The sequence below is a fragment of the Phocoena phocoena genome, chromosome 21 (assembly GCF_963924675.1).
Source record: "Phocoena phocoena chromosome 21, mPhoPho1.1, whole genome shotgun sequence".
In the NCBI taxonomy this organism is placed as follows: domain Eukaryota; kingdom Metazoa; phylum Chordata; class Mammalia; order Artiodactyla; family Phocoenidae; genus Phocoena; species Phocoena phocoena.
The window spans coordinates 7,019,995-7,040,178 of record NC_089239.1 but is presented as its reverse complement, the minus strand read 5'-3'; the positions used below and the strand labels follow the sequence as shown (position 1 = coordinate 7,040,178).

General features: G+C 48.5%; 1 protein-coding gene across 1 annotated transcript; it reads right to left on the bottom strand.

Moving 5' to 3' along the window:
- Positions 1 to 11,360: 11,360 nt before the first annotated feature.
- On the bottom strand, positions 11,361 to 16,114 carry GOT1L1 (glutamic-oxaloacetic transaminase 1 like 1). The gene is made up of 9 exons (XM_065900017.1): positions 15,921 to 16,114; positions 14,864 to 15,045; positions 14,009 to 14,120; positions 13,641 to 13,750; positions 13,337 to 13,429; positions 13,093 to 13,243; positions 12,440 to 12,605; positions 11,819 to 11,961; positions 11,361 to 11,557 (listed from the first exon to the last, which is right to left on the bottom strand). Exons 1-9 carry the CDS (start codon positions 16,084 to 16,086, stop codon positions 11,406 to 11,408), a joined length of 1,275 nt encoding a protein of 424 aa, XP_065756089.1. The 5' UTR covers positions 16,087 to 16,114; the 3' UTR covers positions 11,361 to 11,405.
- Positions 16,115 to 20,184: the final 4,070 nt, after the last annotated feature.

The following is a 20,184-nucleotide window of genomic DNA, read 5'->3' as shown; positions in this document are numbered from 1 at the left end:
AAAGGTCATGAGTCCACAGCAGCAAAATGGTTACAGGACGCAGCATCCCCAGGCTCCACCCTACCCTAACGCTTGACGGTAACTGCAGCAGCCCTAGAAAGATGCCAGGGAGAGGCCTCAGGAACGCCAGGGGTCATAGTCAAGGCTGTGCATTTCTATTGCCTTTTTTCATAAGGAGATCCTCTCTCTGCTGTCAGTCGTAGAAGATTCTGGATGTTATGGTGATTAAGGGACAGAGTCATTTTCTATTTTTTTTTTTAAGAATCTTTTTTTTAATTTATTTATGTTTTTTTTTTTGGCTGCCTTGGGTCTTCGTTGCTGCACGCAGGCTTTCTCTAGTTGCGGCGAGCAGGGGCTACTCTTCGTTGTGATGTGTGGGCTTCTCACTGCGGTGGCTTCTCTTGCTGTGGAACACGGGCTCTAGGTGCACGGGCTTCAGTAGTTGTGGCTCGCGGGCTCTAGAGCGCAGTCTCAGTAGTTGTGGCGTATGGGCTTAGTCGCTCCACGGCATGTGGGATCTTCCCGGACCAGGGCTTGAACCCATGTCCCTTGCATTGGCAGGCGGATTCTTAACCACTGCGCCACCAGGGAAGCCCTGGAGTCATTTTCTTATATTAGCTCAAGGTTCAGCCAATATCAGAACATCTAACCTTTTAGAGCCGTGTTTTTCTATTTATTTGTACCCTGCCCTGTTTCCAAAAGGATTTAAGCCTGCTTACAAAACCACATAATGGAGTTAAAGAGCATAAATTAGAATAGCAGGGGAAAGGCGAGGCAGAGGAAAAACAAGGGTGAGGGCATGAAAGTGTGCTAAAAGTGAGCGGCAGCCCATGGAGCCCCAAAGGCACACTGGGCTCTGTCCTGTTGGGCTTTTTAAAACTTGCTGAAGCTGTCAAACCAGTGTTGTTTTCATTCCCCAGAATCCTGTCATTGTTGGGGACAAAGCCCAGTGAAACAATCAAATCCGGATTCCCAGGACAGAAGGAGACCTCTTACCTAATCCGATGCCCTAACCCACGTGGAAAGCACTGCAGTTTACCGACCAGTCCCTGTGCATGCCTTCTGGAACCTGCACTCGCTGGACCAAAGCCCGACATTTAAAAATACATTTAAGGAGATGGCTTTCAAGTGTTTGCTCTGTTTTACTTCAGCGTTGCAGAATCCTCAGAGCAGTTTGAACTTCCTACGAAAAGGGGGGCTCCTAGGATCAGGGGGAGCAGGCAGGACCATCGAGGTCACCCCTAAGCTGGGTAGAGGGTGAGTCAGCCTGGCTGGTGGAGGGGTGTGTGAGAACACCTCTAAATTTCCTTGCCCCTCCCAGACAAGCTGCAGATGGCCACCACCCAGGACTTCACCTGAACCGCATTCCAAAGACATCTGCGATGCCTACACACGTGGGAAGTACACCTGAGAGCAGATCTCGGGCCTCTTTCTCCCTGGGGCCGGGTGAGGAGTTCTTTAGAGGTCGAAGAGGAAGAAGATTCCCATCTCCCCCACCCTCCTCTGTACTGGCAGATGGAAGGAGAGAGTTACCAGGCCAGAGCTGCCCAACTTCTCAAGTTTAAAATTCAGGGTTCTTCTTCCCTGCTCCCAAGTTTGCTAAACAGCACCACCTACTGTCTCAGACGTAAGGAAACGGGAAAGAGCGGTAGTGGGTGAGCCTTGCAACGTGCCGTTGATAGAGTAGAATGAGTTTCCCTCCCAGTGCGCCCCTGAGACCCTCGGGAAAAAGCAGAGGCAGAGAAGGACATCCCACAGGCCAACTTTACACCCTCTCCTCCCTGCCTACCCCACTCCAACCTCCCCTCCACCCAAACCCACCAATTTCCCATAGCTTTATGCTAATTCCATCCCCAGCACCACATCGACAATCCCTCAGACACCAACATACCATTGATAAGACAGGTCCTAAACCCAAATTCCGTCATTGAGCTTCTGCACTTCCTGGTAGGAAGGGGAGGTTAGCGGCTCAGGGTCTGATAGGGTAGACCCCCTAAAAGTTCTCATGGATGTTGTGTTGTTGCCCAGTAACTTCTTTTTCGGTAGTGGTAAAACTCACATAGTATAAAATTTACATGTTTTAAAAAATTTTTTTATTGTAGTTGATTTACAATGTTGTGTTAGCTTCTGCTGTACAGGAAAGTGAATCAGTTATACATATACATTTATCCACTTGTTTTTATTTTCCCCTATAGGTCATTACAGAGTATTGAGAAGAGTTCCCTGTGCTATACCGTATAAAGTTTACATGGTTTGGGCTTCCCTGGTGGCGCAGTGGTTGAGAGTCCGCCTGCCGATGCAGGGGACACGGGTTCGTGCCCTGGTCCGGGAAGATCCCACGTGCCGCGGAGCGGCTGGGCCCGTTAGCCATGGCCGCTGAGCCTGCGCGTCCGGAGCCTGTGCTCCGCAACAGGAGAGGCCACAAGAGTGAGAGTCCCGCGTACCGGAAAAATAAATAAATAAATAAATGAAGTTTACATGGTTTAAGTTGTACCGTCCAGGAGCGCTAAGGACATTAGCTTCTCGTGCAACCAAACTCCAGAGCGCTTTTCATCTTGACCCCAGTACCATTTTCAACACCGTTCTCCCCCCAGTTCTAACCTTCTCTTCTCTGTCTCATAGCTCAAGTTCTTCTTGATTGCCATTCGCATTTTTTTCATTGACACCATAAAACCCTGTGTGAGGGCCCGGGAATCCTGCCCAGCAGAGGTACCTGTCTTTGGCTCTAAGGGAGGATTCAGGGAACAAAGATCACACTTAGATGCCAACCCTCTACCTTGACAGATTGGGGCTGCTGCAAGTAGCACAGATCTCTGCAGAACTGCCCTGTCCGGGAGGCGTATTCTGGTTCTAATGTTCTATGGAGCAAGGAGGCGATTAGTTCATAAAAATGCTATCACAGGGACTTCCCTGGTGGCGCAGTAGTTAAGAATCTGCCTGCCAATGCAGGGGACACGGGTTCGATCCCTGTTCGGGGAAGATCCCACATGCCACGGAGCAACTAAGCCCGTGCACCACAACTACGGAACCCACGTGCCACAACTACTAAAGCCCGTGCGCCTAGAGCCCGTGCTTGGTGACAAGAGAAGCCACTGCAATGTGAAGCCCACGCACGGGCACAAAGAGTAGCCCCCGCCCACCTCAACTAGAGAAAGCCCACAACAACAAAGACCCAATGCAGCCAAAAATAAATAAATAAATTTATTTTTTTTAAAATGCTACCACAAATATTTGTGATATTTTTATGCGCCCACTTGACAAACAAATATGTTCCTTGTGCTATTTTACATTAAACTGGCAAAGTCAGAGAATAAAGCAAAATAAATACAAAGTGCGGCAAGAAGCATAAAGGAAACAAGAAGGAAAGGAAATAAAATATATTTGTGGGGGAAGGGAGACCTTACTTTGTAGGATGGTTACATACAAGTCTTTGGCGGGGGCGGGGGCGACATTTAAGCTGAGATCTGCGACCCACACCATGAGAAAGAACTGACCTTGCAAAAAGCAGAGAGGGCGTTACTGGGCAGGAGAGACTGTGCAAAGGCCCTGAGACTGGAAGACCTGTTTATATTGGAGGAACTGGAAGAAGACCGGTGTGGCTGGAGTGTGGTGAGCAAGCGAGAGAAGGGCGCTTAACTCCCAAATCACGGTGCGGAGTGAGGGTCCCTGTTACAAGTCCACGGGAGAGGCGTAGGCGAGCACAAGAATTTGGCTTCCCGGGGAAGACCCTAGAGCCCGGGCAGGAGTGGAATCGCGAGCGAAGGCTAAGGCCTGCTGGGGGCGCTCAGGAGCAGTTCCGAGTCCATCCTCCACCACGGCCCCTACCCCGCATCCCACAGCGGTTCAGCCCTCGAGGCCTTGTCCAGGGACCAGAACCCCAGCCTTAGACCAGGGACTCAGGCCGACTCCTAGGTAAAGAATGCCTTTCTCCCACCTCTGGGTTCCCCTCTACCCGCTGGCCGGTGCTTGGCCAGGTGACCTCGCCGCCCGCCGTCGGATGCTCGGCCCCGGGTACCGCCCGGCTCTGCTAGGTCCGCTCCGTCCGGGAGGCTGCGCGCTTGCCCCACCGTGAAACCCCATTCTCGACTTTCCTCAGCTCGAGTTGGGCGTCCTCCCAACCCTGGGCCCCCCAACACGCGCGCGCGCGCGCACACACACACACCCACACCCACACACACACACACACACACACACACACACACACACACACACACACACGGGATTTGGAGCTGAGCCTGGGGCCATCTCTGCCTGCGGACAACGGGGTTTCCTGGAAGATGCGCCCAGGGCCCAAGCTTTTCCTTGTGCGTCTGCAGCCACTTGTCGACCAGGGAAAATCGGAAAAAACTCGCAAATTTTCTTTTACTACGAGGTCTTGCTGGAACTCACAGCCGATGGAAAAGGGGAGAAGGCAGCCCTAGAAAGCTCAGTGCGCGCACTACAAACTGCTGGGCTCGGCGCCCGCATCTGTGAGCAAAAACACGGGGACGCCTGTCCCCGGGATCCTCTGGAACCCTCTGGAATCCCAGCTTGCCCAGGCTTGGATAACCTTGGAGTCGCGGGCCACCGACAGAGGCGGATTCACTTGAAGACCAAGATCCCCGACAGCAGGTCGGGGGGCGGAGCTGACTGCACTTCGGAAATACTGCCTCCCCGGCGCCTTCCTCCCCAACACGCACACATCAGATACTTGAAGAAGCCTGGACCAGCCAGGTCCCCAGCGGCGTCAGCGATGCCCGGGAGGAACCTGCCCGGCACCAGGAAAGGCGAGGCCGCAGTGTCGGTGCAGAATCTCCGGACCCGGGGCCTGGGACCTGGCCTCCCCGCAGCCTCGCCGGCCGCGACTGCTCTTGCGCGGCTGGTGGCGCCCGCGTCCTCGTGCAGGGCTTTCCGGTCCTAAGAAAGCCTGCGAACCAGTCCCTCCCTCCTACCCGTTCCTTCATCTCCATGTCCTCACCAGCCCCACGGTGAGCAAGCTTTCCCCTTTGCGCAGAGGACTGTCTGCTCGGAGGCGACGCAGTTCTGCAGCTCTTGATTCTCCGCAAGGCGCAGGCGGTACAGTTGGCTCCGGCCGCGCGAACCCTGGAGGCTCCTCTGGGCCCCGCTCTGGGTGCTTATTACCTCCTCGGGGTCGGGAGCCAGAGCCCTTGGGGGACGAGAATGAAGGGGTGATTGGGAGCAGCCGGCATGGGGGAAGGCAGCGCCTGTAGCAGGAGTCAAGGCACCGACGGAGCACATGGACCCCTGCAGCCCTTTTCGGCTGTGTGCCCTGGGCTGGGCAGTTTACTGATGCTCACTGAGACTGTAAACGAAGGTGATGATGGTAATAAAAATAATATAAAACAAAATAAAATAGCTACCTTTTTGAATTGTTATGAAGATTAAATGACAAGATAGACATAAGTGCTTCGCATAGTACAGTTCCAGGTAGCGTTCCACAACCATTAGCTATGATAGTAATGGTCATTGTTACAGTCTGGACTCCTTGGAAGAGCCAGATGCGTTTACTGACAATGTACTCAACCGAAGCCCCCGTGTCTCCAGGGTCCTAGGCAAAGGAAGACAGGCTCCTAGGAACAAAAAATGAAAAAGTATTCCTTCCCGTGTTATTGCCATCCCAGTGTGAAGAAATCCAAACGGAAAAATTGCCCACCTCCTACCATTCCTAAAAAATCACTACTTTCAGTCTTTCATGTTATCCCTGGCTTACATACATAGAATTTTGTGTTCTTTTATCACTTATTATATAAGTATTTCCTTGGTTGCATACGTATACTACTTGGTATTGATAACAACCATTTTAATGGATCATAACATTCCACTAAATTGATATGATTCCCTTACTGTTGGACTCTTAAGTTGTTCACAAATTTTCATTAGATAATGCTGCTATGTAATCTTCGTTAATAAAACTTTTAAAATAAAAGTTAACCATGATTTATTTTAATATTTTTCTTTTAAAGTTTATTTCTCCAAAAGCTATACAGATCTGATCACTGAGAACCACCTAATACATATTCTTTAAATAAAAGTAGTTTTTTATATGAAAGTAATAAAAAGTTAAAATATACAAATAAAAAATGAATGTTATTTGTAATCCCATCACTCAGAGATGTCTTAGAAGCATATCCTTCCAGGCTTTTCTGAATATAAATATATATTAATTTTTAATGTAATTTGCTTAGAAAAATGGAGTCCTATGGTACATACTGTTTTGTAACCTAATTTTCACTTAAGGCATCGTAAGTATTATAATAATAGCTAACTCTTAATATGGTGCTTACTATGTACCAAGCCCTATTCTAAAGTGTTTTACCTATGTTAACTCATTTAATCCTCATAATAGCTCAATGAGGTAACACTTGATTGATAGCCCATTTTACAGATGAGGAAGCTCAATCCCAGGAACGTTAAGCGACTTGCCAAAGGCCAGACATGTAAGAGGTGGCAGGGGCCACATACTTAACCCCACCTTATGCTTCTGCCTCACTTTACAGGTCATTAAACTGACGTTTATCTTCTCATTCTTAATGAGTGCATAGTATTCAGAAGAATAGATATAATTTATTGAACCAATCCTCTTGTTTAACACTTAGATATCAATCTTTGATCATAAGAAACTTTGATAATAAACATATTTGTACACACATTCTTGGGCACTTCTTTATTCCCTTAGAATAAACTCTGAGAAATGGAATTGCTGGATCACAGAGTAAATCTATTTAGGCAGGGTGGCAAGGAAAACCTCCCTTTTCCGGAACATAAAGCAAGACTTCTGCTTAAGAAGTGAGCGAATAGTCCTCCTGTACAGCAATATTCTCATTTCACCTGGCCACCCACTCACATGGTCACACCCACGTCATTGCATTACCAGAAAATGTACTGTGACCGAGACACTGACTTCACACTTCCTGCCCGCAGACCACCACCTTCTATACTTCTCTGATTTCAAGACCTCTAACTCACTAGCCCCCACGACTTTTTCATTCTCTGTCACTCCTTTCCTATCTTTTTTAAAAACTGAGGTATAATTGACATAACAATGAACCGCACATATTTAAAATGTGCAACTTGAGAAGCTTTGACATCTGTATCCACCTGTGAAATCATCGCCACCATCAAGATGGTGAACATATCTACCACCTGCAAAAGTTTCCTTGTGACCCTTGGTAATCCCTCCCTCTCAGGCAACCACTGATCTTTTTGTCACTAAAGATTAGTTTGCATTTTCTAGTATATTATACAAATGGAATCATAGAGTATGTACTGTTTTGTCTAGCTTCTCTTACTCAGCGTAATTATTTTGAGATTCATTCATGTTGTGTATATTGGTAGTTCTTTTTTTTTTTTTTTTAATTTTTTGGCCTCACTGAGCTGCATTTGGGATTTTAGTTCCCCCACCAGGGATGAAACCCGCGTACCCTGCAGTGGAAGCGCAGAGTCTTAACCACTGGACTGCCGGGGAAGTCCCTGTATATCAGTAGTTCTTTCATTTTTATTGTTGAGTAGTGCTCCACGGTATAAATATATCACAATTTGTTAACCCATTCAAATCCATTCACCTGTTTATGAACATCTGGCTATTACAAATAAAACTACTATGAACATTCATGTATAAGATTCTGTAGGGACATATATTTCCTTTACTCTTGGGTAAATACCTAGTAATGGAATAGCTGGATGACATGATAATTATATGTTCCCAGCAGCAGTGTATGAGAGTTTCAGTTCCTCTACTTTCTCACCAACATTTTAGTATGGTCAGTCTTCTAATTTGTACTTCCTTTTTTTATATATTTTTTTATTTTTATTTTTGCAGTACGCGGGCCTCTCACTGTTGTGGCCTCTCCCGTTGCGGAGCACAGGCTCCGGACGCGCAGGCTCAGCGGCCATGGCTCACAGGCCCAGCCACTCCGCAGCATGTGGGATATTCCCGGACCGGGGCACGAACCCGTTTCCCCTGCATCGGCAGGAGGACTCTCAACCACTGCGCCACCGGGGAAGCCCTGTACTTCCTTTTTGACTACTGATGGTGAACATATTTTCATATGCTTTATTTGACATTCATATAGCTTTGGGGGTGTGTGTGAAGTACCTGTTCAAATCTTTTGAACATTTAAAAAATTGTTTGTTTTCTTGTTACTTTTTTAGAGCTATTTATATATTCTAGTTACCAGTCCTCTACCAGCTCTATGATTTGCAAATATTTTTCCCAGTTTGTGGCTTGATTTTCAGTTTTCTTAAAAATGACTTTAAATAGCAGAAATGTTTAATTTTAATTCGAATTCATCTGTTCTTTCCTTTATGGATCATGCTGTGATGTTGTATCTAAGAAAACTTTGCCTAACCCAAGGTCACAGAGATATTCTCCTTTGCTTCCTTCTAGAAGTTTTATGGTTTTAGGTTATACATGTAGGCCTATGATCCATTTTGAGTTAAATCTTTCACTCAATATATTTTAGTTTACTGAAAACACCTGGAAATAATGACTAATCAATATCAACGAGAACCTTAAGAGCGCAGATTGTGGTGTATAAATACTTTTATCTGCTAAAAATGATTAGGACTCCTTTGAGAAAAGACTGATTCCAGGTCTGCAGCAGAAAATGTTCAAATTTTCCTGGAATGTCTTGTCATGCCAGAAGCTCTCAAAAATCTTAAAGAAGATTTAAGATTAAGTCTTAAAGGAGCTCTCAAAAACTGCTAGGCTTCTATCAAAGATCTTGGAAACTAATTTGAATTGGCTCTGACAGGTCAAAGATGGGACATTTTTAACATCAATAAGGATGATGGTCACAGTAGACTACAACACAAATCATTTTAAATCCATAAATTCATAAAGATTAAAAACACACCTTATCAACCACCTTTGGGGATTGCTAGTACACCAATTCATTAATTTAATAACTAGTAAAGGAAGGGAAAGCATCAAAACTAATTCTGCCTTTCCTATAGGAAGTATACCTCACATTAAATCACAGTGAGGGGAAATTTCTATTCATAAAAGTATTCCAGCTAATGAATAAATGATGTTAGAATTAGAACACCTGTATCACCATTCTTCAACACTAATGAGTTAATGGAGCTCGGCAATGATCCTCTGTGACTGCTAACATCACAGTAAAACAACTAGCATCTCCTGCTTCCTGATAAAACACAACATACCATCTGTGATGTGGCCTTGCCAAGACAAAAAAAAAAAAAATGCTGAATCTGATCAAGCCTCTAAATTTAAATTCTTATTTTCAAAAATACAGGGAGGGGGCTTCCCTGGTGGTGCGGTGGTTGAGAGTCCGCCTGCCGATGCGGGGGGCGCGGGTTCGTGCCCTGGTCCGGGAAGATCCCACATGCCGTGGAGCGGCTGGGCCCGTGAGCCATGGCCGCTGGGCCTGCGCCTCCGGAGCCTGTGCTCCGCAACGGGAGAGGCCACAGCAGTGAGAGGCCCGCGTACCGCAAAAAAAAAAAAAAAAAAAAAAAAAAAAAAAAAAAAGATAAATTCATCTCTAAGCATCAGGAAACCAAAGGAGATGGCCTCATTTGCTCCATGAGCTTGCTTGCAATCCTCCTCAATTATGAGACCTGTAGACAGAACCTCGGCTTCCTCTCATAAGAACTACAATCTATGGAAAAGGTATTATTTATTTTCCAGGAAGGAGCCACCAGCCTTGATAGACAGGTTTGGGTATCTTAAGCCCAAACCCATGAGGCTGCTCACTTGTCTGTACTCCCTGTAAGAACAATCTTCAGGGAACGCAAGGAAGCTGAGAATGGACTTGCCTAAATCCTTATGCTATATGCAGCTCTGGGACTTCCCTGGTGGTCCAGTGGTTGAGAATCCGTCTTGCAATGCAGGGGACACTGGTTCGATCCCTGATGGCAGAACAAAGATCCCACATGCGGCAGGACAAGCAACTAGAGAGCCCGCATGCCACAACTAAGACCCAATGCAGCCGGAAAAAAAAAAAAAATACAGGTCTGCACCTAATTTAATGTGTGTTTCAGGAGTCCCCAAGGTTCAATGATTCATTAGAAGGACTCCCAGGACCCAGTACACCATGTTACATTCATGGTTACAGTTTATTACAGTGAAAGGACAGGACTGAAATCAGCAAAGGAAAAAGGCAGATAGGGTGGAGTGCAATAGACACCAAGCACGAGCTTCCAGTTTCCTGTCCAGTTGTCCTGTTCCAGTTGCACAGACAGTGCTCAATTTTCTCAGCACCAGTGTGTGACAACATGTGTGAGGTGTTGCCAACGACGCACACCAAGACTTTGATATCCAAAGTTTTTATTTGGGGTTAATCACATAGGCATGCAGTGCCTGCATAACTCACCTTAACTACCCAGTCTCCAGCCCCTAGACATCAAACTGACACAGCATGACCCAAGGGTTCCATCATACAAACCACTCTTGTCAGGCAGGAAACTCCAAGGGCTCAGACTTCATTTCCCAGTAACTGGTCAAGGGCCAGTCCTGAAGCCCCTTGGAATGTATAGAGTTTGGGCAACTAAGTTCTGCTGTGTTAACCTTTTCCTGAAACTTACTTAGCACTTATTACGTGCCACCTTTTATGATTAACTTCTTTTTTACCAAGTGAGTTGTATTTCCCCAGCTGGGGTGGAGGACATCATAAGAGCAGCAACAGTGTCTTATACCTTTTAGTATCCTGGGGGCTTGCAGAGTTCCATGTATTAACAGACACCCAACAGTCACTTCTGTTTCATGTGATTAAGGCTCATCTTCTAACTAGGCTATAAACTTCCAGAGAAAAAGAACTGGACCGTGCCTGTTTTTTGCATACCTTTTGATGCCCAGATGTCATGGTCTGAATGTTTGTGTCCCCTCAACATGCATATGTTGGAACCTAATCACCAATGTGATGGTATTGGGATGTCATTAGGTCATGAACGTGGAGCCCTCATGGATGGGATTAGTGCCCTTATGAAAGATGACTCAGAGATCCCTCACTCCTTCTACCATGTGAGGTTACAGGCAGAGGTGCTGTTTATGAACCAGGAGGTGGGCTTTCACTAGGCACTGAACCTGTTGGTGACTTAATCTTGGACTTCCCAGCCTCCAGAACTCTAAGAATCTTAACGAATTTCTGTTGTTTATAAGACACCCAGTCTATGATATTTTGTTATAGCAGACCAAGTGTACTAAGACACCAGATCAGGCCCTTAACATGATAGATGCTCAACAAATATGAGATGGTCAATGAACGTAAACATTCCCTTTTTCTCTGGGTCTCTTTGCTGAGGCCAGACCAATGCTTCATCAATGGATGGAGAGAGAGACAGAGAGTGTTTTGCAGAGAAATGAATTGCAGCAATAAATAATCAGCACAGGACATTCTTAGAGACCAAAGGTTTTATTCCAATCAGGAGTCATTTACTTTTGGAAGCTATTTCTCTGAGTCCTTTGTGAAGAGGACAGCCTCAGTGATGCTCTCAGTGATGTAATCTATGTTGTAGGAATTGATACAGGTGAAGTTGATCCGCCCATTCTTGGGGATATAGATATGCTTTTTCTTGACCAAGTAGTCCACCTGTTGGGCTGGTGATGACCATAGGGTCTCAGATCCTGAGGTGGCCACCTCTAGCTCCCCTCTAGCCTAGGGTGAATTATGGAGGAGAGGGAGTGTCAGCCTTTCTGGGGATCCAGAAGAATCTTGAAAGCAGCTCTACCTTCCTCAGGAAAGGATCAAAATCTGGGGTGAAGCTAGGGACTGGTCACCTAGCCCATGAAGTTTATGCTCAAATACAAGCCCAAATACAAGGTCAGAAAGTGGGGAGCTGTCCCTTCCTAGACACTTACGGTTGAGTCCAAGATAGCTATGAGACCCCTTCTGCTCAGTGATGTGATCCCAGGAGCCTGGGGTTCCCAGGAGCCGGAGCTTCTCCTTCACCTTTTCCTTGGTCATCATGACATTCTCTACAACCCCTTTCAGACTCTGTTTCCTGCCAAGGGAAAGACATCAGGAAATTAAGAGTATAAGGTCTCCCCGTGCTCGCAGCCTCCTCATTGCCTTTCCCCTCTTCTCCCTTCAAAAGTGGTGGAGCCAGGCATCCACCCGGGATGGTTATAAATGGGAGGGGGTTTCAGTCCATACTAATGTAAGCAAGGGAAGCAGACTCTCAGGCAGACTGCCAGAGTAGCAGGCCCTTGGTGCTTCCTCATCTCCTCCTGCAATCTGGGAATGTTCAAATAATTCAATAATAATTTGACCTGGGTCCAAAAAGAGCATCCTATTACCCACTGCCGCAGGCTGGGCAACCCTCAGCATAGCCGCTGCCATTGGTACACAGGGGCTCCTCAGTAAAGAGTAAAGAGGCAATGTGGGCAGGAAGAGAAGCAGCCACTGCATCCTGTGAGTCAGCAAGTCTGTGGGTATCCAGAAGCTCTGCCCACCCGTCCTGCCCCACCCCTCCCCCTTACCATTCTCCCTGCATAGCCGGGTTACAGAGGACAGAGGTGATAATGCGAGCACCCGTGGTAGGAGGGTTTAGCCACAGGGCCTGCACGAAGTCCATCAGCTGCGAGAGGACGCACAGCAGGAGCTCGTTACTGAGTGCCACCACCACGAGGATCCCCACTCCTTCGTCTGCAGCATTGGGACAGACAGCCTGTCTCAGCGCCCCCTCTGCCATTCCCGAGCCGTGCGCGCAGTCTCTGCCCCTTGCCTTGCTGAAGAGAGGGCTGGACCGCGGGGCTCGCCACCCAGCCCCACCAAGTTGGCATCCATGCCCCGGGAAGCTGCCACAGGCTCCTCTTGCAGGAAAAAGTAGCCACAGGTAAGAGCCTTAAAGGTGGAAGGGACTTGAAAGATCACTAACTTCCACCCCTCATCTTATAGTGGAGGAAACAGAAGCCTGAGAGGCGTGAGATGGGTCAGCTAGAGTCAGTTTTAGCAGCTGAGCTAAGACCATACCACAGAACCTGACTGGTAGCTCAGTGCCCTTCCCTTCTGCCGCCGGTGCCCTCTCTGGAGGCCTGGGTTCTCTCCAGAGGGTAGGACATGTCAAACGTGTCGCTCGTGCCCAGGGTGGGGCACCACCAGGCCTTCCCTTCTCCTCCTGCCCACGTCATACCATAAATACCAAAGTTCTTGGACAGATACTGGCTGCAGAAGAACTCAAAGCCTCGAGACACAAAGTATTGTAAGAATCTAGCATCTTCTTCCAGGTCACCAGTCGCTAAACCTTGATAGGGAATGTCAAAAAATGGAAAGATCTGCTTGCTCTGTAGGAGAAAGGAGAATGAGAAAAGGAAGGGACTGATGGAGGCGCGGCAGGTGGTGAGAGGGAGGGGAGCCAGGCGGGAGGGTGGGCTCACCTTCATGAGGACCATCAACTGTGTCCACTGACCCTGTGTCAGCTTGCAGTTGCCGATGTTCCCAATCACGAAGATACAGCCATGCGGGGCCTGCTGCAGGTAGAGACTGTCTCGTCAGGCGCTTCCTTGACCACGTAGGTCGTGGCAACGGGACATTGGGAGGAGACGTGGTCCTCCATGTTGGCTCCTACTAAAGGGCTACGAATCCAAGCCTAGAAAAGGCCTTGACGATCGAAGGGGGCGGGAAAGGAAAGGGAAACTGTGAATCAAGTCTCGGGGGGTGCTTCTGAGCGAGCACATCTACCTCCACCACATCGAGAAGCATGCTGGGGTCCAAGCACAGCCGTGCAGAGTCCCAGAAGATGTGTTCATAAACTGTAAAGCCCATGTCCTGGAAGACGAGTCCATGCGGTTCTGTGGGGAGACATCCCCCACCAGCTGGTACCCGGCAGGTGGAAAGATGGAAGCAGCCACACCAGAGAGTGAGCCTGAGGCGGCAGGTCAGTGGCCGAAGGCAGGACGGTAACAGGAGAGGGACAAGCATACCTCGGCTCGGCCACCATGTTTCTCATGACAGAGAGTGCAGAGGACAACAGTGGAGATTGCAAATGGGGTAGGAATCAGGAACACAGGATGGGGGTCTGCTGTCGCCCTCACTTGCCTAACACTCACCTTTTTGAGAAGAAATGATGTAAACTATTTGAGAATCCCGACGCCAAGTTTTGAGGAACCGGGCCCCCAGCTGGAAAGCACCGCTGTCACCTACAGTGTGCACGCCCCCTGCCTGCCAGCAAACAAGAAGCAGGAGTAGCACCTGCAAGCACTGATGTTTCCCAGAAAAAGTTGGGGAAGGAGGGTCACTTCCTCATGGAGGTCAAAGCAACATGCTCCAACACATACGCCTCCGTTGACTCATTCAACCAGATTTACTGAGCACCTACTATGTGCCAGACACTGTAGTAGGCACTTGGGATGCATAAGGGAACAAAAAGAACACCCTCCACCCCCGTGGTGCTCACGTCCATACCAGGCACGGGCAGCCTTTGTCTACAAAGGGCCAAGTAGTCAATGTTTTAGGCTTTCAGGCTGTATAACTACTCAAGTCTGCCTTTATAGCAGAAAACAGCTCTCGACAAAGCAAGCAAATGATCGTGACCATGCTCCAATAACATTTTCTGGACACTGGAATTTGAATTTCATATAATTTTCATGTGTCCCAAAATATTACCCCTCTTTGATTTTCAACCATTAAAAAAAAAAAAAAAAAAGAGTGATGGTGATACCAGCCCCACTTCAGATTCAGGTCATCCCCTTCTTAAAAGAGCTTGCACATGATCACGTGGGCTGGTGCGAGGGCCCTGGTTTGGGGTCCTGATCCTGGCTCTGCCCTCCAGTGACCAAGCTGGGGACTCTTTGAGCTTCAAGGGGCCCCGCCAAAGTCTCTTTCAGGTTTATGATTGTACATCCCCGATCCCCGATCTCCACTCCTCGTGTCTCAGTGAGTAAGGAAAGGGCCCTGCTTCTCACCCTGTTCTCCATAATGACTTGGCTGTCCTTCCCAAAGAGGAGGTTCAAGGAGGCCTGGATGAATGATTTCATGCCCAACACTGGCGTGTACTCATAGGTCAGTGAGGGATCCTGGGCGATCTGCATTCGGGTCTTGTGCACGACAGAGGACACCCAGGGCTGGCCTTGGCTGGTCATGCAGGCTGTGAGGGTAAGGGAAGAGGGGGCTCTTTTTTTTGCGGTACGCGGGCCTCTCACTGTTGCGGCCTCTCCCGCTGCGGAGCACAGGCTCCGGACGCGCAGGCTCAGCGGCCATGGCTCACGGGCCCAGCCGCTCCGTGGCATGTGGGATCTTCCCGGACCGGGGCACGAGCCCGTGTCCCCTGCATCGGCAGGCGGACTCTCAACCGCTGCGCCACCAGGGAAGCCCGAAGAGGGGGCTCTTAATGCCCACCTCAGCATCTGCGAGTTTGGGCTCTTCAGAAAGCCCACAGATCTGTCCTGCCTCTCTTGGGGCTTTGGGAAGTCATGTAGGAAAAGACAACTTTCCTTTTCTTTTTCCCCTTTTATCAAAACAATGTGTTGTTAGTGAATGTATCTAATTTTCATCATTTTAAAAAAGGCAACAGAAACCTATGCCATTTAAAGGGCAAAAATGATAGACAACATGAGAGTTGCAGGTACATGAGACTGAACAAAGGTGACACTGACTTTCACCATAACAAGGGCTGGCTGCATCCCTGAACAGTCCATTTTAGGAGCCATTCTCTGTACAGGAGCGGAGGAGGGAGGGGGTAGAATGAAGAGGCTGAGGAAAGTACAGTGTCCACGCAGGCCCCAAGCGTAGAGCTGGGGGAGAGGACACAGCTCTTATCAAATCCCGGGAAACCCGCAGAGAAGGGCAGAGGGCACAGAAGGACCCAGGAGGTTTTCTGCTCTTTTATTTACCCACTGGGCAATTCTGTTAACAGGAGCAGAGCTGTCCGTCTGGGGAGGCTTGGGTTCTCTCCCGATACGGCCCTCCTAGAGGCAATGATGGTAGACCAAGTCTCACACTCCAAAACTACGAGGCACCTACCTTTATAGGCCAGGAACGTCTTGTTAGGGTGGTCATCTTGTTTGTAGGTCTTCAGCAAGCTGCCTTCTAGCTTCTGGGCTAGGGGCACATCCGTGAACACAGACATCGTTGAGGGAAAGTAGAGCCAAGACTGCTTCCGCTCCCGAAGGCTGCTGCTCTGCAGCATTCCTCCAAGTCTGGACCCGACGGACCAGCCTCTTCCCAGAACCTTGGCAACTCCAACGCAGAGGCTCCGGACAACTGGTCACCAGAGCAACAGAACCCCACCACTCACTGTCTCCGCAGTGGCCATCCTCCAGGGCTACGGGAATACTGCAAGACAACTGGGGAGAACCCTCTGAGAGAGGGGGCCAGGGGAGGGCGTAGGGAGGACCTGGAATTCCCAGGCACCTCTCCCTAACTCACTGGCTCCTCTCGTCACCTAATCCAAAATAACAAGTCAGCCCCTTAGAAGATGGGGCCACGCAGGCAGCCATGAGCCCGGTGAGGGCTCCTCCTGCAGATGGGAAAATCTCTGACCCAGCAGTAACGTGAGTCAAGGGATACATTTTAAAAGCTTCTACTTTCATTTTGCTCAGAGCTCCAGATTTTTTTTTTTAATAGAAAGAAATCACTGTTTTCTTCTACAGTTATTTTCATAAAGAGTCCTACGTTTAGAGCAGTATAACTTGCAACTCTCTCGGCCAATCCTATTTCTCTGTTATTTACAGACAAGACTTCTACATTTGCAAACTGTTTCAGTGGTGGCTGAGCAGCAAGTGTAGAAGGCAGAGATCAAAGGCAGAAAGTGTTGGCCTCTGCAGGATCAGTCTTGCATTTTGCTTTCTTTTTTTTTCCAAATGACTTTGTGATCCTTGCAGACACTGTTGGTGTCTCACTCAAATACATTTTCCAGCACTGTTGATGGATAAGGCTTATCTTTCAGATCTACCTTCCAGATTGTCCTTGGCAACAGGAAACCACCTGGCAGGTTACACCCCCATTAGCATCACACTTACACCCCCAGGACTGCCTGATCCTGGCATACAAAAAGCCAGCCCTCTTGCCTTGGGGGATGCACGTGGCTCAATTTGCACCTTAGGGCCCATCCCCCAATCAGGCCAAGGCCCCATCCTTGCATGGCCCCCTCCCCTTCACAATCGTGCTTCCCTCACTTCCTTACAGGTTCCTCCTACAGGGCATTCCCTCTGAAAATCACGTGCCCCAAATCTCTGTCTCAGCCTGTGCTTCCAGGGAACCTGCCTTGAGACAATGACAGTGGAAGTTATCCTTATTACTGTAGAAAACTATAAAACTTCAAAAAACAATAACAAAGAGCACCGATGTCCTACTATCAATCCACAACCACAGTTAACATTTTGGTGTACACCCCTCTGGTTTCTTCTCTAAGATGTTTATATTTTAAGATGATGGTTATTGGGACTTCCCTGATGGCGCAGTGGTTAAGAATCCGCCTGCCAATGCAGGAAACACTGGTTCGATTCCTGGTCTGGGAAGATCCCACATGCTGTGGAGTAACTAAGCCCGCGCGCCACAACTACTGAGCCTGTGTTCTAGACTCCGCGAGCCACAACTACTGAGCCTTTGTGCCACAACTACTGAAACCTGCACACCTAGAGCCTGTGCTCCGCAACAAGAGCCTGTGCTCTGCACACCTAGAGCCTGTGCTCCGCACACCACGAGGAAGAGTAGCCCCTGCTCGATGCAACTACAGAAAGCCCGCGTGCAGCAACGAAGACCCAACACAGCCAGAAAAAAAAAAAGATTATGGAGATCAAAATTGCCGTGTCATTTTTCATCATTCTTGTTTTCACTACACATTTCAGTTGTGACAATTTTAACATCTGTGCCAATGAGAACTTTTCATGCAGCAGGTGATAAAAAACCCAACCTAAACTAGCTTGAGAAAGAGAAGGAATTTCTTGGCTCTATAACGGGGCAGCCCAGGGTACATCTGACCTCACTCATCGTTCAGGCCAGAGCGTAATGAGTCGTCAGGGTTCCAGCTCCCTTTTCTGTGGTTCCCTTGGCTCTGCTCTTCCGGATGTTTCTGCTCTGTTCTCGGGCTGACTCTGGGCACGGGAGCAAATGCCAATGTAGCACATGTGCAGAGGAAACGCATCTGAGGAATTTACATTGCAAATAAACTAAAAGCCAATTCCTGAAGGAATGTTTACATTAATAATGGGATATCCATATAATGGAATTCCAGGCAGGTGTTAAAGGCAGCCCTATGTGTACAAATGTATAAAAATATTCAAGATACATCATTAAGAACAAAGGAGGTACAAATAGATAGCAAAGTGGGGAATATTTGGGGGGATATATCAATAAAAGATGCATTTGCATGTATATGCCTAGAAAATCTCTGGAAGGGTGCATGAGAAGCAGGTAACTGTGATCACCTCTGCAAACTGGAACAGGCTGGCTGGTGGACAAGGACAGAGAATAACCCTGACTTGCTCTCCACTGGACACCACGTTGTGCCTTGGAAATGTTAGACCACCTGCATATGATTTCTCATTTAAAAAGTGTTTATGGGCTTCCCTGGTGGCGCAGTGGTTGAGAGTCCGCCTGCCGATGCAGGGAACACGGGTTCATGCCCCGGTCCGGGAAGATCCCACATGCCACGGAGCGGCTGGGCCTGTGAGCCATGGCCACTGGGCCTGTGCGTCCGGAGCCTATGCTCCGCAACGGGAGAGGCCACAGCAGTGAGAGGCCCACGTACAGCAAAAAAAAAAAAGTGTTTATGTTTTCAAACAATGGCTGCAGCCTTTCCAGAAGTTACATCCTCACTATCCAGAAGAAGAGAAAGCGTCTCTTCTCTTGGCTCCTTGCAAGAACGAGGAAGCTTCCCTCCTCGAAGCCCCCGGCCTCCTTTCTCTGGCTGCAGTGGGTCACTGGCCCATCCCTGACCAAGGATGGGATACTCTGGTGAGTGCAAACCAATCACCTAGAGCTGAGGGAGGGTGTTCATCCCTCCCAAACTGCACAGCTAAGAATGGACAGAAGCATTCCCTAAAAGAGTTGCCAGGTGTTCTCAGAAATGGGAGAGCGGAGAAGGGTTGCTGGAAAGGCAGTCAGAGAGTGTTCACTGAATCATCCATTCCCAAGGCTTAAGAACCACCATCTTTTTTTTTTTTTAAATTTTGGCCGCATAGGCTCTTCTAGTTGCAACGCGGGCTTAGTTGCCCCACAGCATGTGGGATCTTAGTTCCCCGACCAGGGATCTAACTCACGTCCCCTGTGCTGGAAGGTGGATTCTTAACCACTGGACCACCAGGGAAGTCCCCAGGAACCACCATCTTTAATGGCTATTTTTACGTGTGTTGGCTTTGTGCTTCCCAAGGTGTTAAACATCCATGGTCCCCATTGCTGTCTCAGCAGCAGAGGGAAGGTTCCTTTCTGGTCTACCCCAGGCTACGGAGAGTGACAGCATGTGGGAAGTAACGGAGGGGGCGGTTGGCTTGTGCCTGCGGCTCTGCCTGGAAGCTGATCAGCCAATAACTGGGGATGGAGTGTTTGTGGCCCCAAGTTCTGATCATTCCTGGGGTGTTCCCTAGAACACCAGCCCACGCTCTAGGGGCCCGGGCTTCAGAGTTGTGACACACAGGCTCAGTAGTTGTGGCTCACGGGCTCTAGAGCGCAGGCTCAGTAGTTGTGGTGCATGGGCTTAGTTGCTCCGCGGCATGTGGGATCTTCCCAGACCAGGGCTTGAACCCATGTTCCCTGCATTGGCAGGCAGATTCTTAGCCGCTGCACCACCAGGGAAGTCCCACATACTTTGCTTCTAATAACCACTTCTTTTATCTTTTTCACAATCTTGGTCTCTTTGCTGAATTCTTTCTTCAAAGAAGACAAGGACTGAGGCCCTTCTTCCAGCTTTTCACTGCTGGAATCAATCTGTCAGACTTATTGTTGACCTGCACCCACAGGTCTGCAAGCCATGTACTTGTCCAGGCTCAAGAGCTCAGAGTCAGCAACAGAGACGTCAATGGTGTAATGGATGAGAGGGACCTTACATGTCTGAAGCAAGGTCTTGGAGCGACACCCCACTGTGTGTGGCAGACGGCAGGCAGGACAAGGCAGTAGTCTTCACTCCTGGGGTAATAGAGAGATTACCAGTTATAGGGGACTTGACGTCAGAATGGCTCATCAGTTAACAGGGAAACCAGCAAAGGGGTGCATCCGTCATGGCTCCTTTGGTAAACTATCATAGTTGAAACAGTTCTGATCTAAAGATTAGAACAATCACTAGCTAGGG